At 42.5% G+C, this 18,432-nt stretch overlaps 1 protein-coding gene across 9 annotated transcripts in view; it reads right to left on the bottom strand.

The window, feature by feature from the left end:
- Window positions 1-18,432, bottom strand: part of STN1 (STN1 subunit of CST complex) — a 426,801-nt gene that overhangs the window by 233,859 nt on the left and 174,510 nt on the right. For 8 of the 9 annotated variants that reach the window (XM_069239456.1, XM_069239461.1, XM_069239459.1 and 5 more), the window contains one exon: window positions 3,920-4,074. In XM_069239456.1, coding sequence (XP_069095557.1) covers window positions 3,920-4,046 — 127 coding nt within the window. In that variant the 5' untranslated portion in view covers window positions 4,047-4,074. Of the gene's footprint in view, window positions 1-3,919; window positions 4,075-13,504; window positions 13,557-18,432 lie in introns of those variants that run through there. The other variant, XM_069239463.1, reaches the window with a different exon arrangement.

Genomic DNA, 18,432 nt, shown 5'->3' with positions numbered 1-18,432 from the left:
TTTCTGTGTAAAGAAATACGTGAGAAACTACGTAGGAGTTCCTGCAGGGTCTCAAATCAACTTCTTCATTTCTGTTATTGATTTCCAGTTTCTTTTGTCAGAAAGAGGATGATGAACCCCTGGGCACCCGTGAAACTGACACAGTCCTAGAATTATGGTTCATAAAACCCTCCTGATCAGACATCCTAGACTCCGCAATCTAATCAAAATACCATACTATTGTCCTTCTGAAAGCTGTACCTCTGGACTGACATGGATACGATGTTGTTGCCTTTTTAGCATGCCGACTGCCATAATAGGTGTCTTAAACTCTTAAAAATGTAAATTTAGATCAGTGACCTTCTGAGGGTATGCAGAAAGCAGTGCTCTTACATTTTTATCTATAGCAGCCTAACAAATATATTAAAACATGGGGTAAGCTCCCCCTCAAATGTTAGTGATCACAATCCCATTGAAGCAGCTTTGGTCATATCACTGAGGCCTAAACCCAATGTGATATAACAGCAAACTGCAATTTTCCCCTGGTAACATTAGACTGGTGCGGAAACTCCAAAACCAGGTCCAGTTCCTGAAAACTATCATTAAAAAAAAAACAGGAGCTGGTTATGAGTTGCCGAATCGACGATGTAGTCCAAGAGTCTGTAGATTGCTCTTTTGTTGCTCTCTGCTCAAATTTTTAAAAATCCCTTATAAAGCCTATTAGATCTACACACTGTACAGAGAAGGTTTAATCATGACTGTTTGGCAGCCAATCAACTTTTACACCTGGCACTTACTGCTAACCCTAGGGATCTAAGAACAGCAAGTCCTTCTGGACTACTATAAACCATACTGGGCTCTGATTAGTTGCCACATTTCCAGTGAGATGTTGAAAGCTCATTTGTCCAAAATATATTGTGGGACAGTGATGCCTGCGCAGCCTAGTATGACCGCTAGCAGTCACCAGGGCATTTGAGTCACTTTATGTGAAGTTGTTGACTCCATCCAACAGAAATTCCACAAGAGGGCACTTGGCCCAGATGGAGTTCCCATAGACTTAATAAAGTGCAACATCGAACTCTGGGCTCCGCTACTGACTAATGTTTTCAACAATCCTGCTCACTCCCCGGAACAGAGTTCCTGGACTACCTCAACCGTTGTTCCAATACTTAAAAAAGGCAACAGGTCACAGTCTAGTTGCTATCATCTTATTTCACTCATTGACACATCTGTCAAAATACTAAGCGGAGTTTTGTACAATAGGATCAAGGAATGGGAGTATAAAAATGCAATCATACATACCGGTCAGTACGGATTTAGAAACTGAATAGGTATAATTGAGCAATGCCTGACCTTATTAATCATAGGCAAGTACACAATAGTCAAGCAAACATCACTGTATCTTGCATTCATGGATTTAACCTCGGCGTTTGACTGTGTGAATCGCTCGAAGCGATGGCAATTTTTCTCTAAGGGGATGGACAAAGCACTTGTACACTTCCTAGCCTGCCTGCATGAGAAAATGAAAGCTAGAATAAGGTTTGCTCTAATGGTGAAGTCTCCAACGAAATAAATATTTTCCAAGGTGTGAGGCAAGGCTGTATGTTGGCATCTTTTTGTTTTTATTCTATATTAACAAGCTCAGTCCTTACTTAACCTTCATTACCTCTGATGCCCCAAAGGTGAATGGTGCCTCACTCCCTGCCTTCTACAGTCTCCATCTGATGGCACGTACTCCTAAAGCTCTGCGTTTTTTGGTGTCCTCCACTATTCAATTCTTGGCTGCTCTCTATCTGCAAACTAATTTTTTTAAGTCATATATTACGGCTTGCAGGCCCAAGCATATCCAGATTTATTTTCCTGTAGCCTTAACAAACTTTTTTTGAGGTAAACTGGTCCATACCTCACTTGATAGCCCACATTTGGACTAAAAGGGAATTCCACTGGATGAGAGTGTTGGACCACTGGAATTCTGTTTTCTCGGTATCCAGATTTCTACCCTTGCAGTAGACCCAAATCATTTAGAAAGCACTAGCACTTTTTCCTATTTAGGGTTCGTTTTCGATTCAGCTAGTGCTTGGGCACCTAATATCACACATCCCAGGCTGAAGCTATCTAGGGCAGTTCGCTTTCACCGCTTTTGGAAATCTACGTGACTCAGCGCATCCCTGTTGCAGCACACACTGCCAAAATATGGGGCACCACAAACTGTGAAGCCATTCAGGTGGACACAACTACTTTTGCAGACACTGTTAAGTATTTACTTTGTTTTCCAATGGGCTTTCAAATAAACTTTGCCACCTGCCTATGTCCTTGTGATAGTAGATCTGGGCAAACAATGTTACATTTAATCTTTTTTTGTCAATTCTATAAACAATACACCCAACAAGTTTTAATTCCATTTATGAGGTCTCAGAAATGTAGCCAGGGTAGCTCAGCTTTTTATTTTGTTTAACAATTGACAGGTGACAAGACTTGTCTTCACTTTGTCTCTTTTCTGAGAGTCGCCATGCAGTCGCGGAGCACAATTCACTTTGGGTAAAGTATTGATTCTCCACCTGATATGTTTTCATATGCATTTGTCCTATTCCATTTTACTGTATTTTAACATGTGATTCCTTCTGATACCATTTTAAACTGTACTTAAATGGGTATTTCATATATTTCATGTTCTTAATTTGGATGGAGCACTTTTATGGATGCATTTGGCACACAAGTAAAGTTATTCTGATTCTGACCACTAGGTGATGTCTTGTTTTCAAAGGATGATGTGCGTAGTGGGTGCAACTTTGGTGACATGCCTTTTCACAAAAGGAGACAACCAAGGAGGAAATATTATTCTTGACGTATCTCCTCTTTCTAGAACATTTAAGTCTGTCTAGATTCTGGTAATTTACCTTAGAAGTTAACCATTTTAGGGCAGGAGATGTTTAGTGGTTTGTTTAACACATAAGATAATTTAATATACATTGTCAGGCAGTACCTGTGCCATTTGCTATGCATATATTAGGGTTCCGGATTCCAGATGCCAAGTTGAGAGGTTTTGAGTTGGAAGTTAAAGCAGGAACAAAGACGGTGTAATGGACTATCATACTCTACTTATCTTTAAAAAAACCTGAAGAAATCTACTGTATTGAGTGTGCACCCTTAAAACATTTGTGTATACAAATATTAAACTGTGACTTCTGGCAGCTTTTTTAGAAGAAGGAACCTATGACCCATTGGATAAAATGCAGAACAGCCGTTCTAACGTACAACTCATGGACTAAGCTAGTGTACACTTAAAAGACTATAGCCACCACACCCTTCAAGGGGATTTAGTTTTCTCTCCATCACTCCCTCTCTTCTATGTGTTCTGTCACGTACTCCCTTCAGAGTAGTAAATGTTTGTTGAATTTTCCGATTTACCTTCTGGGTACCAGAACATGCACGTTTACACACAGGTGGATTACCCGTTGCACAAATGGTCCTGCTACTGCGGGGAAATATGTTTGATGTGTTAAAATATATTCTCAATCATTTAAAGCGACAACAGCTACTAAACAGTAGTGACAACTCTCTTATTAACGCACTTGTTATGCTCCAAGCACTATATATTATCAGGCACATACATCCCAGCTGCTTAGGGAACAAAGTAGGGCAATGGCCCTGAATGGGCTAATGACTCTTCATGATGTTAAGCGACCTTCATGCTAAGATAGTTAGTTGTTCGGTACCAAAATATGTTATATGCTACAAACTACATTTTGGTGGACAAGCCCTGCACTAAAGAGTTAAGCATTACCACACATGGAATAAAAGAGCGCATAATTACAAGCTACATTTCAGATGCTTTCACAAAAATGACTGTCGAAATATATAATTTGTTACAGTGAATAAAACTCCATTTCAGAAACCTACTTTATAGTTAAACCCACAAAAACTGGACAACAAAACATACCTGAAACCTTTTCGGACTGCTTCAGTTCAAGGATGTCCTTTATATACAGTTTTGCAAAAGCCCTAAAAACAGGATCCAATCCCCATAACAACACGGGGGGCTCCTCAAAGGATCCAGAGTGGGACATCACTTAAAGTATTAAAGCTGATACCTGCCTGAAATTAACAAAGACTTCCATTAATCAGCTGTATTAAACCAACATGATAAACCAACATATTTTTAAAGTATTCCAAAGTACAGAAAATATTAAGAGAAGATGAGTGGAGTGTGGACATTAGTTGGAGGAGCCAGAAAGACACCCCAGGATACGCAGCCATTGGGTAAACCTTCTTACTGCTAAAGAAATTGTGGTGCTGTGAAACTGTGGTGAGAAGCTTTGGATGGCACAAGGATACCAGGCTTGAAGAGAAGCAGCACTGTACATGGCATGACTTCACACTCTCCTCTCAGAAAGCATGTAAGACATCTGAATTCATTATTCCATAACCGATGTACGTCTTGTTACAGCACCAGTCACATTAGTCACTTCCCTGTGCTCCAGACTCTCGGAAGTAAGACACAATGGAATACTGCAAAATGTGCAAGTCTAAAAATCCTTCTTTTCGCTTGATCCTTGAATTTGACAGCATTGTGTAATAAGCTGTAACCACATTTCCATTATTAGCAGACAACCTGGGGCAGCCTCCTAGGCAGGGCAGGCAACATTGGATGTTTTGCTGGGTAGGGCAGAACAAGCTATTCACTCACACCGGTTGGATTACATGAGTAATTGGGCTGGGCGCTTGCCGATTAGTAATAGCAGGTGTGGCACCTAAAACAACTGTCTCCTAATTTAGTGATGCAAACATGACTGAGATTATCAGCTGGTTATAAAGTATGATACTTTGCACAAGTTCATTAAGCTGGGTGTTTATCAACAACTACACAACTGTGCTCTTCTATAGGTTGTTGTGAATCCAGAGTTAACTGCCTTTTGTACCAATTAGGAATCCTGCAAGATCATATAAACTCTAGAACACATTTACCACCATAACAAAAATGACCAAATGGTATGTGAAAATGGCAAGGGTATGCAAGGCTAAGGCAACCCGTTTTGTGTCTAGCTAAAAAGAGCCTGATCTGTAAACACAATGCCACTGTAACACAATTGTCTACTGTTTATGCGTTGGAGGTTTCTGTTCTCTGCACTTTAAAGCATAACCTAATTACTGAAAAAAAATGAGTCTGAATGTGAAGCAAACTATGTGTTTATCATGTGCATTGAGGAAGACCATCAAATATCAGATACCGCGGTTTAATCAAAAGCATAACTATTTATGACAATGTGAAAGGTGAGACTGAAGATGCTCTTTGCAGACATTGGCTATATTTTGTCATACCTAAAAGACAAATTGCACACCAGTAGAGGAGAAAGGAACACAAGGAGCAATACCCATCTCCTTTTGTAAATCCATAAAAACTTTAAATCAAGCCTTCTCCTGTCTAGCTCGTAGATGTTGGGATCTTCTACCAGACACTTCAAGCCAAATCTGGATCCTTTATCCTTCAGGAAGACATCTCCAAAGCTGCCTGACTCTTTTGTACACACTCTGCTTATGTGCATGTCCTTATAATTGTTCTCTTAGCCTTAAAGCACTCTGTGACCATGTATCTAGGTTTCTTCTCAAAAGATGAATTTATAAGCACCATTTTGTTTATACACACACATACACAACCAAGAATACTGATTAGCATGGGCCCAAACCAAAACCCACTCAAAGAGATTGCATACTACTGTAATAGTTTATCACTCCTCACTCTCTGATTAATGTAAGTCATTTAAACATGTGTGTCTTAGATATTCTGGCAAGTATATGCTACTTCAAGCCAAATGCCCTGGAACTGGAGTTGGGGAAGTCCAAACTACAAAGAGGAGGACAATATTGACGAGTGAGACTGCGGAGGAACAGCTGAGCCTGAAAGTCAGTCAAATTGGGTCCACCCACTCCTTGAGCAAAACAGTGATATTTGAGGGGTTTCATAAACGCCACCAATCAAGCAGCAGCCTACGACCTTGTGTTGTGCAGCTTACACAAACAGGAAATACTTCAATTAATTAAATTGTTTTACAGTGACTGCCTAAGCAATGCCATGTTCAGCTATCTGACATCACAAGGTCAGCTGAGGAAGACATTGGTTTATGTATTGCCATTCTAATTGTGTAGCTTTATGCTTGTTCCGCCACTGTTCTTATGTACATTTGGCAATGTTGCTGCGATCAACCGATAAATAAATGAAGTAAATAAAACTTCTCTGCATGCTGCTATCTGACAGTGAGTTGCAGGATCTGCTAAATATAACACTGCTACAAGTTTACCAACTATTTCCTACTGTGTACTCTACGTTTTCTGGAGGCCCACAGACTACACAACAGAAGCTTGTTACGACTCTGTCGTCCCATTTCTAGAGGGTGCTGTAAGGGGACTCTCTGTAGCCTGGGAATCACCTTGAACACTTATCTTGGGTCCCTTGCTGACTCCTGTTTGTTTCTCTTTTCGCCATGGTATACTGTAGTACTACATTTGCTTCATGGGACTGCAAATCCCATAATGCACAGCCTGGTAGTCAGGAAAGCCTGGATTCTGTTTCCCATTTTTTTCTATGGGAGACGTCCAGTTGCTCCTTTTCACCGGATCCTCTCCTCCAGGACTTGCAAGTGTCTGAAATTACACACATCTGAGACCTCTCCTGTGCAGGCCAGTTTGGAACTGCTTATAAGCAGCCATTTCCTCAAGATCCCCGTCGTGCATTGGAGTTTGATTCCTTTGTGTTACAGACCCCTTATCGGATGGTGTTCCAGTTTTGTTCCTGATCTGTTCCAGCTTGAACTTGCTTCCTGTTTCTCTGCCCTGTTCCTGATTGTTCCAGCCAAAATCTGCTCCCTACTTCTTAACCTTGTACCTGTTTGTTTGTTCCAGAGCCTGCTCCCTGTTTATTTGTCCTGCTTCTGCAGGATTTCAACCTGAACCTGCTCTCTGTTTCTCAGTCCTGTTTTACTGCCTTTTCCTACTCCCTGTATTCCAGCACTGTCCTCGCCTGTTCCAGCCAGAGCCTGCTATAATTTTTCCAGTCCTGTCTCTGTTCCAGCCAGAAGTTTGCACCCTGTTTTCCAGTCCTAGTCCTGCCTTTGCTTCAGCCTGAGCCTGTTCCCTGTTCCTGCCTCTGTCTCTTAGTTTGTCTCTTCTGTTTCTTCTCTGTATTTGTGTCTGGTAAGTGTTCTATCAGTCTTCGCAAGTGTATAAGTGTCCGCCTTTGTACTAGGGTTGCCTCCTGGTTTCCAGGCGGCAATTCCAGCCCGCATCCTTGTCTAGTGTTATACGTTGTCTTTCGTGCCTAACGGTGACAGTGTGCTATTGCTGTTGTTCCAGGAATTGCCACTGTGTTTCCAGCTGGACCCACAAGAGCTTGTTGTGTTTATGTAAGTACTATCCTTGTTTGTGCTCTAGGGTCCAGAGACAGAATCACTTCTGCTGTCTCCTTTCTATGGGGCTGGCAGGGTGACTATCTGTAAGAGCAAACTGCACAGAGGCATTGACATTCCCTGTCACTGTGGGAGGTTCTGCACCCTACTCTGTGTACATCCCCAGCGTGTTTGCCATTAGTAATCCATTTCCTATTTGTTCACACAAGAGTTGCTCTGCTTTTACTTTCCTGTTTCCTGTGCCGGTCTATAGCTGTCCTTTCCGTGTATGCCTTTAGCTGCTCTTCTGCCCCAGCACACTACCTCTTTAGGATATTCGGTGACCTCAAGAGGTGTCCCAACCAAAGTCCTGATCAGACCCCCCGAAACCGTGACAAAGCTTGCGTATCTTCCTGGCTTACGTATCATGCAAAATAGTGCCACGATGTAAGAGGAGACAGCAAATGTGTTGAATTCGGATCTTTGTTCCTATACATTTTAAGTTCACCGCAGTGCAACTGGGATATTTCACATTTTCAATTATTTTATTTCAGGTAAATTTGGAGAGTACCCCTTGTGTCGAAATACGGAGAGGATGTAAACACACAGGATTGTTGCAACATTTCAAAGGCAATTGAGATGGGCTGGTAAAATGGTTACATTTGTTAGACTCATAATGTGGAGGGGCTATGATTCAGAATTATTTAAAATATTTTGAGATTTACATACATACAGTCTCAAAATGCTGGTACACATTGGCTCGGTGATGAAAATCTCAAAAACATGCTCTTTAGGAGGAACCATTTCATTTCCTCATAAATTCTTGGAAAGACTGAAACAAGAGTGCAGGCATAAATGAGGTAACCTCACAAAGCTTCATGAAATGAGTGGCACCATTTTCCAGCTCGGGCTGTCCTTTAAGAACCTTCTGCATTCAGGAAGTTACACTCATTTCTTAATTTCAACTAAAGAATCGGACCAACACACCTGAAAGTTACGACTTTCATAAGTAACTCCTAGAACCGGAAACTAGTGTTTCTGATGATAAGGGGTCATCTGATAATCCGCCTTTGGGGGCTAGGTAAGGCGATAATCTTTCCTAGTTGTGGAAAGTGCAGAAGAGCTAAGGTCTTGCCAGGTTCTAGGAGGACAAGCTTCTTCACCTTGAAGGATTGCTGCCTGGTTGACCGCAACCTTCTCAATTGTGCATAGTGCTAGTGGAGGATGCAAATGGAGCTGAATCAGAGTTGGAGTGAGAGTCATTTTTTCAACCATGCTTTCTAAAATGGGTGGCAGAATGAAACATTGCTTTGGGCTTGTAAAAATGCATAATCCTCTATGACTAGAGGAAAAGAACAGTAAATGTACGAAGGCATTACTCATCGTCATGAGTTCTGTGTGTTCCGGACCCCTCCTCTTGAGACGAATGAATTAAATGTGGTGAGGAACTGAGAGGTGAGCGGTAGGTTTTCTTTCTTCATTAAGCTGTGGAGAAGTACCCACAGGTTTTCTACTGATGAGGTGACAATGGTATTACCCATATATTGCTGAAACACACCAGCAGTGCTTATGACAGGGCATATGTCATATTTTTTTCTCACAGGATAACTGCATTTAGTTAATGGGATGACTACAAATGTATCCTGAGTTGACATCAATGATGTTTGTTGTATTTGTGTGCTTAAAAATAAAACTAAATATATTAACAAAAATAAGCATACCAGGGAGGGTTCGCTTAATGAGGGAAGCGCATAGAACCCTCATCATCACATCAGGCAAAAACTCTAATCTGTGCTCATCCTACAGACCCAATACTCCTAGAAACGTAGATGCAAAACTGTTTACAAAAACATAGGCACAACATTAGAAACTGCCCTACCCGGCCTCCAAACATCCAGACAAATCCAGCTTCATCATGGAGAAACAAATACATGACAATCCAAAAACAGTGATTCAACTGATTGAAAAAATCCAAAGGAAATCAATGCCCACTGTCTCGGCTTCAGTGAACCTCACAAAGGCTTTTGATTGAGTGGATTAGTGCTTCCTCTACAAAGTAATGAGTAAAGCCGACTTGGAACCAAGGCAATAGCTCTGACAGGTTACGATAATCCCATGTCCAAAATTGGCTTAAATTATTATATCTTCAAACCTTTACCACTTCAGGAAAGGACTAGGTATGACGCTCTGCTTCAGACCCCTTTACCTTTTTGCCTCAGCATTGAACTGGTGACAATTTATATGAGACAGGAGGCAGGTACTATAGGTGCACGCTTGGTTTGGACACCCACAAAAAATCTCTCTATGAGGACAACATCTGACTCTCTCCATCTCTGATCTCTCTGTTCCAAGTCTATTGTTGCATTTACAAAGCATTGAAAACGTGGCGGTGTAGTAGTAAACTTCAGTTACATTTGGCTGAGGGGCAGGTCGGACACACAGAAAGAAAATGACTCCCTTTCGATGGGCAAATCAATCTATCAAGCACTTTGGTATTCCCATTACCCCTTACATGGATGATCTGTTCAAAGCAAAGTACCAGAGGTGTCTGACAAGGTTACAAAATTACTTTAGAACATGGTCTACTCTACATATCTCATGGCTCCACGCTGGGCTGATCAGACTCTTCTCTTCCGTGTATTTAGGATGAAGACCGAGTGTCCCTCTGAGCTTTCTTCTTCTACTTTGGGCCCCATGTCCCTTAACTCGTTCTACAAATGCCCTCAACATCAAGTAACTGCATACTAGTGCACCAGAAGCCTCTGGTACCTAAAGGGCCACAAAAGTTCAGTTTAATGAAGTATGAACTACCATGACAATGACTTGTACCTCCTGACAATAACTGGTCTTGGGCCTCCTCTTATCACCTGGGACTTTGAGCCTGAATGTATATAAAAAGATGATTTACAGGATCTGAATTGAGGTGGGTCAATACCTGATCATCTGTTATGAGAACCAGGATCAGAAGTTTGTTTTAGGAAAATAAAATTGTTATCTTACATGTTTACCACTACTTCACTGATATTCACGTTTTCCTTCTGCCATTTTAACAGTTAAAACCTCTCTTTGCCCTAATGATCCTTTCAAAGAACCTCCTTTCACAGCATGAGGAGTTTCACATCTGTGATGTGCATATCTGACCCAGATGTAGAACACTGTAACCCAGAGCTTCTCAGATTTCCCATCACCACCAGCTCATACAATCACCATACACAGGGGTTCTCTTGCCCCAAGTTGAATTGTTAACTGTACAGTTTAGATTGCAATATTATTCATAAATAATTCCTTGTAATTAATTACTGGTGAAACACATTAAGCCACCTTTCAGTGTGAGATTCACACTTTGGAAGTTAAACTTGATTGCAGCTAATAACACAGATCTCTATGACATCTCCCTCCTAACTAATTTCTGTGAAATCTAGAAACATTAATGGAGTCACAAAACAAGACAAAATAATTCGTTTTTCTTAAAACTCTGATTTATAGCAAACTCCTGTAGACACAAAATTAAAGGCCATTGAAACTCTGTCTGGGTGACATGCCAGGCACTAGTCTCATCCATACTCAATGACCAAAAGGCTACCAGGGTCCGATCAGCTCAGAGCACTGGTACTTGTGTGGCTTCCAAATGAGCAACCATAACCTGGTCACACTTCTCTTCAGCCCTGCAGTGTTTCTAGCAGAGCCTGGAGTGGGCTCAGTGTTGTTGGTCCCTTGCTGCAAGCCCAGGCACAGTCATCAGCACTGATTTGAGACATTCTGCTTCTGGCTCCATTGCACTCAATCACTGTGGGTTGGATTCCAGCTTGTGAACCTTAAAGTGGCAGCTGTACAGTACTTGGTCATATGAGGTAACAGTGAGTGCATGGTCCTCTTAACAACCAGAGGTGGGGGAGGTGGGAGGGGAGCAAGTGTCTCTTGTCTCTTGCCACAGCGTAAGCTTGTTCTGCTATTTATGCAATACTTGATAATTATAATGGACACAATGCTGATAAGCTCTGACAATGACACTAAGAAAATGCACAGGGAGGAAGTCAGGCGACTGGGTGACCCAGAAGTAAATCACTGTGTCTCGCTCTCTGGCAACACTTAATTGGTAAAAAAAAAAAAATACGTGTGGGCCCAGAATTTTGTTCAGAATCCCGCAGCCAGCACTGTTGAATGTCGGCTTGCTAAATAAACAAGGCTGCATAGTATTGATTCCAGCTGATGCCTCCTTAATCCACTACTAGACACTCCCGGCCCCGCTTCTCGATTCTCTCCTCCATGTGTGATTTTCCTTCTCTTCCTCAGGTCAAACTCTGATGAGGAAAATAAAGTCCCCAAAAATGAGTGCCAATGGCTCAAATTAAGCACTGGTTTCTGGAAAGGCCAGATTAAGCAGGCTTGAGCTTGTCTACCTCGCTGTGTCTTCCCAACCTACAGATGTAACCATGTAACCACAGCCAGTGACACATCATTTCTTAAATGCCTAGATTTTGCAAAGAAAAGAATAAACAGAACAGTTTGTAATATTTGATATCTCTGACAAAACTGATCTAGGTCAACAGAAGGCAAATTCCAGGCCGATGATTTGTCAAAGATAGGGAATGCTGCAGAAAGATAAAGGGTAGGTGACGCAATTAGGCCTCCGAAGTCCCTCCTGGCAAACATCCTGTGTTCTCACAATATGTTCCCTGCTCCATGTGAGGCAGTCCATGACCACGGCGTGTGTTGTCACTGTCCCCTGCTTTATGTGAAGCAGTCCATGACCACCATGTGTGTTGTCACTGTCCCGTCCTCCATGTGAGGCAGCCCAAGACTACAGCGGGCCTCTGCCCTGTCTGTGTGACAGTTTTATTCATTGCAGACTGCAGGTGGAGCTGGCTTTCCCACTTCTCTGTACCTAGACTCCAGAATGTTTCGCAGGTTCAGTCAGACCTCATTAAAAAAACAGAACAGTAAATGCAATAATTTAACTAGGATAAACAAATATTTCTGCTTAATTTACCTCAAATACAGTAGTACAAAATAAACTTGTACCTCTGCAACCCTGCAAAGTTGATGCTGGATAAAATGGCTGCCACAAGTATACTGCAGCAGCTATAAACATTATTGATTTGGTTCACCAACCAACAGGAAGCCTTGATTGTCTTGGGGTCAACTTTAATTCAAGGTTTAGGTCAGCTGTATCCATGGTATTAGTGACAAAGTCTCAACTCTGTAGAAGCAGCCACACAAATCACATAAAGAGACAATTAAACTTTCTACCTTTATGGATGGTCTCACCAAAACCAAGCTGCACTCAGCGGACGTTCTGAGAAGGCCTTAGAGATTGCATTGTACCAGACAACATCACTGGCAGCAAGACACACAAGTACATGGCGTGCACCCACTATTTGGACAAGGTGGCCACTGTCCACCCTTCCAAGTAGTCGTGCTGCAAAATAATGTGCTAAACGTGTCTCAGTGTAATGTTTAACCCCTTTGCTGCCAGGCCTTTCCCCCCCTCAGGTGCCAGGCCTTTTTTTGGCTATTTGGAGCAGTTTGCCCACAGGCCCTCATAACTTTTTGTCCACATAAGCTACCCACGCCATATTTGTGTCCTTTTTTTCCAACATCCTAGGGTTTCTAGAGGTACTCAGACCTTGTGGGTTCCCCTGAAGGAGACCAAGATATTAGGCAAAATACAGAGACATTTAATTATTATTTTTTTTAATGGGAAAAGGGCTGCAGAAGAAGGCTTGTGGGTTTTTTCCCTGAAAATGGCATCAACAAAGGGTTTGAGGTTCTACAATCACCTGCTTCCCAGCTTTCAGGAGCAGGCAGACTTGAATCAGAAAACCACATTTTACAACACAATTTTGGCATTTTACTGGGACATACCCCATTTTTACTATTTTTTGTGCTTTGAGGCTCCTTCCAGTTAGTGACAGAGATGGGTGTAAAACTAACTCTGGATCCTGGACAGCAAAACATTTCTGAAAAGTAGACAAACTTCTGAATTCAGCAAGGAGTCATTTGTGTAGATCCTATAAGGTTTTCCTACAGAAAATAACAGCTGAAATAAAAAAAATATTGAAATTGAGGTGGAAAAACAGCCATTTTTCTCCACGTTTTACTCTGTAACTATTTCCTCCAATGTCAGATTTTCGAAAGCAATATACCGTTACGTCGCTGGACTCTTCTGGTTGCAGGGATGTATAGGGCTTGTAGGTTAATCAAGAACCCTAGGTACCCAGAGGGAATAAATGAGCTGCACCTTGCAATGGGTTTTCATTCTACACCGGGTATACAGCAATTAATTTTCTGAAATATGAAGAGTGAAAAATAGGTATCAAAAAAACCTTTGTATTTCCAAAATGGCCATAAGATAAGGTGTTGAGAAGCAGTGGTTATTTGCACATCTCTGATTTCCTGGGTGCCCCTAGTAGCATGTGAATTACAGGACATTTCTCAAATAGACGTATTTTTAACACACTGTCTTACATTTGGAAGGAAAAAATGTAAAGAAACACAAAGGGCAATAACACTTGTTCTGCTATTCTGTATTCCCCCAAGTCTCCCGATGAAAATGGTACCTCATTTGCATGGGTAGACCTAATGCTTGCGGCAGGAAGCGCAACATGGACATTTCACATTTTTACATTGAAATCTGACGTGATTTTTGCAAAGTCCCTAGCTGTAGATTTTGGCCTCTAGCTCAGCTGGCACCTAGGAAAACCTACCAAACCTGTAAATTTTTTAAAACTAGACACCTAGGGGAATCCAGGATGGGGTGACTTGTGGGGCTCTCACCAGGTTCTGTTACCCAGAATCCTTTGCAAACCTCAGAATGTGGCCAAAAAAACACTACTTCCTTTCATTTTTGTGACAGTTCTGGAAACTGAGAGAAGCCTCAAGTTTCCTTCCACCCAGCGTTCCCCCAAGTCTCCCGATAAAAATGGTACCTCACTTGTGTGGGTAGGCCTACTGCCTGCAAAAGAAAATGCCGCAAAACACTATCTGGACACATCAAAATGATCAAATACAAAACTACCTGTTTTTGTGTGGAGGGGCATCTGTGTTTTTGGTCCTGGGCTCAGCAGCCATTTAGTGAAACCTACCAAACCCAGACATTTATGAAAACTAGACACCAAAGGGAGTCCAGGGAGGTGTTACCTGAATGGATCGCCCAATGTTTTCTTACCCAGAATCCTCCGTAAACCTCAAATTTAGCTAAAATAAAAATCACATTTTCCCCACATTTCTGAGTGGGATCAACGCACCAAGACAAATTTCCTACCACCCAACGTTCCCCTCAGTCTCCCGGTAAAAATAATACCTCACTTGTGTAGGTGGGCCAAATGCCTTTGACAGGGAAGAGCCAAAAACATGTCGAAATTGAGGGGGGAAAGGGCAGTTTGAAAAAAAACATTTTTAGGCTGACAAGTGGGGCAGAAATTTTATCGGTGTAGGTGAGACAATGCTGGGTGGTAGGAATTTTGTGGATTCCTGCAGATTCCGGAAGGTTCCATCACAAAAAGGGGGAACAAATATGTGATTTCCAGCAAAGTTGGAGGTTTGCAGGGCATTGTGGGTAAGAAAATGGTGCCGGGTGCCTGTGAAGCACACCACCCTGGACTCACCCAGATGTTTAGGTTTCAGATGTGTCTAGGTCTTGTAGATTTTTCTACATGGCAGCATCCCAAAGTCCAGAAAGTGCAGTCCTCACCATTCCAAGTGGGACGATTTTGAGAGTTAGCCAAGCTCTCATGGCCCAAATGTAAAACCAAAACCACAAATAATAAAATGGCCTCTTGCATGCCTAGGGATAAGATGTTTTAGTGTGCAGGGGAGAGCTGAAAGACTGTTACCCCCTTCAGCTGGGTGGGGGCATAAGCAGGCCCATACTGGTTGGTAGCCACCACCACACAATTTTTTTTTTTTAATTCCCTGACATCTAGTAGACTTTCTGCCCCTCCGGGTGTGGATCGGGGGTAATTGCCCTATCTGCCCACTGGTGGGCAGAACAACTTTGGCCCCGTTTATTTGGGGTGGGGGTATTGGCCATTCCCCCACCGTCTTATTTTGGAGAAAAAAATCTTCCCTGGTCTCTGGTGGGCTGTCTGCCCCCGTTGGGGGCAGATGGGCCTTCCAAAAATAGGCTGATCAGCCCCCAAGGGGGGCAGATATAGCGAACAGTAATGCGCTCCCATTGGGAGCGACCACTGTCCAAGGGGCTGCCCCCCAAACAAAACACAAACATACACACACACACACCAATCCCTGGGGTAGATCGGCCTAATAGAAATAGGCGCAATCTGCCCCCAAGGGGAGCAGAAATGACCTAAAATAAATTTGCGACCCTTGCCTAAGGGGGCGCTCCTCTTGCGTGAAATTGATGCAAAAAAATCCCTGGTGCCTAGTGGTTTCTGCCCCCCTTTGGGGCAGATCAGCATAAATGGCCTAAATTATCTTTTCTCCCCTGGGAGTGACCCTTGCCTAAGGGGTCGCTCCCCACATATAAAAAATAAACAAAACAAAAAAATTATCCCTGGTGTCCAGGGGGGGCAGAAATGGTCTAAAACTAATTTGGCTCCCTGGGGGGGGCGGCCCTTGCCCAAGGGGCCGCTCCCCTCATGTCAATAACAACAAAAAATTCCCTGGTGTCTTGTGGTTTCTGCCCCCCTTGGCGGCAGATTGGCCTAATACAAATAGGCCGATCTGCCCCCAAGGGGGGCAGAAATGGCCTAAAATTAGATTCCATAACCCCCCCCCCTTATCCCAATGCATGGTGTCAGAGCGCTTTACATCACATGTACACATTATACACTGACAATAAATCACAAAATTGTAAATATATGTACAGGATGTATTACATAGGGTAGTGAGGGTTACAAGGTGTAGGAGTCACATGTTTTCCATAGCTCACTGTGATATATTAGAAGGATTACAATTTATGAACTGCAAGTAACAAAAGGATCTCCGTTTTTAAAAGCAGTAGCACACTTATCTATCTACATAAAATACAAATCTGTCATGATGTGCTTTGCATGAGACATGCTGTCCATCTATGCTACTTTGATTCAAAACTGGGACTAGACACGACACACATCTGGCCAGCAAATATGTTAGTCATCTGAGTTATCTTACCCTATTATTCCTTGAGATTTAAGGGGCATACAAAGCTCTCTGCAGCAGGCACCTTAACCTCATAAGATTTCTTTTAAAACAGTCTTTGCAACCAATTAAGCAGAACTGATTTATTGCCAAGCTCTCCTTGTGTCAATTTCTTTGTGGCAGAGATTTTAAAAAATAAATGTTGAATTTGAGGCCCAGATTTTGCATAGGTTTGTGTCACTTTTTTGGCACAACCCCAACACAAAATCTAATTTGTTAAATCTGGTAATTCGCTAAAATGTACTCCTTATAGGCCTGCTAAACATATTTATGAGGTCTTAGGATCAGATGTCACTTCTTGTGATGTCACTTCCTGTGAGGTTAGGGGTTGTAATGCCACTTGCAATAATGTCATACGCCATAATGTCACATGCTGTCCTATCACGAGCCATGTCACTTGTATACTGTCTAACTTGCTTTGTCCCACCACTTTTTTTTTTTTTTTTTTTAGAACTTGTGACCTGAGTGACAGCAGAGATCCTTCACAGTTTTTGACTGTACGCGAGTCCCTGTGAATAACAGGCCTCACAAGTCAAGACAATGATCCAAACCATGAGAGAGAAAAACACAAAAATGGGAAAGAAGGAGGAAGAGTAACAGTTTAAAAGGGAGAAAGAAGGGATGAAAAAAACCTACAGGAGTGAGATAAAGGGGCCGGGAGCGCCTGGTGGTGGAGTAAATAGGCATGAGGTGGAATCAAGACTACCCAGCCTTGGTATTCGGCACTCCGGCCTTCGAAAGCACCAGTCGTGGGGTTCTGAGCTAAACACTGGGGCTCGGCTCTTATTCTTTTACAAATTAAGCATGGTCAGGATGCATATCTCATATTCAGGATTTTATGCTAATAGATGGCGGGCTGGCCACAAGCAGCGCAGGACCTTAGTGATCCCACATGCATTAGCTTCTCCCCTAATCTGTGTTCACTACGGAATCGAACAGACGTGTTGGCGCCCCACCCTGGATGCTTTCTGACTGCATGTTTGCCGCTGGTGACACGCCTACACTTCTTTTGGGAAATGAGGAACCTCAGTAAGTATGAAAGGCGGTGAGGATGCGACTGACTGACAATGATTTACTTTCTGCAGTCGCAGGCTCTATTGGTCTTCATTGATTTCAGGATTTGGGGGAGTTTCCTGCGCCTTTTCAAAGGCCGTCTGAATAACGATACAACCGTCATTCCCCTTCTTTCTCTAATTTCACAACATCGGATCGCTACACACAGAAGAGATGGTAGGGTACTTGACAGCATCATATGTCATGTTTTATTTTGAACACTTCTGAGTGAAGAAGAGAGAATATGAATGAAATCATTTGTTGTTCTCTGGCAGAATTGATTAGAGTGGGACCGGTGGTATTCCTTTTGTCCTGTTCCTTTATGCAGTGCTGAGTGAAGGTGTGTCACCAGATATAAACCTGCAGACAGAATGCAGCGAGGCTGGGGCGCCTTGACGTGTGTTCTAATTGGTAATGAACACAAATGACATTTGCTTGGGGCACAAATTAAGCATATGGGGTGACTAAGGTCCTGAGCGTTTCAGACATAACTCCTTCCTTTCCCCGTAATTTGCCAGAGCGTGTCCCAGTATAAGGACTGGAAAGCTTTGCATTTCCATAATCTATAATTGACAAGGTCAACAGCTGTATAGAAGGAAAAACTTTTTGCGCACATACACCTGCATTATTTGCTTTGGGGGGCACAATGTTCCGCCACCAGAGGAGGGAGAGTAAGCCGACATTTACAGACTTCTGTTTTTCATTCGCTCTGTAGACAATGTAAGTAGGAGACATCACACACAAAAACACACTGTGCATGAAAAAGTGGGCGAATTCAAAATTGACCATACGGTGTTTGAAAGACACAAGGAGAGTGGGATAAGCGAGGTCATGTACACAGTGCCAAAAGGGCCATTTGGCCATTTTATAAGGGCTCGGA

Source organism: Pleurodeles waltl, chromosome 6, assembly GCF_031143425.1.
Source record: "Pleurodeles waltl isolate 20211129_DDA chromosome 6, aPleWal1.hap1.20221129, whole genome shotgun sequence".
Classification (NCBI taxonomy): Eukaryota; Metazoa; Chordata; class Amphibia; order Caudata; family Salamandridae; genus Pleurodeles; species Pleurodeles waltl.
Note: the sequence above shows the minus strand (reverse complement) of the source record. Positions and strands in the feature narration are given on the sequence as shown.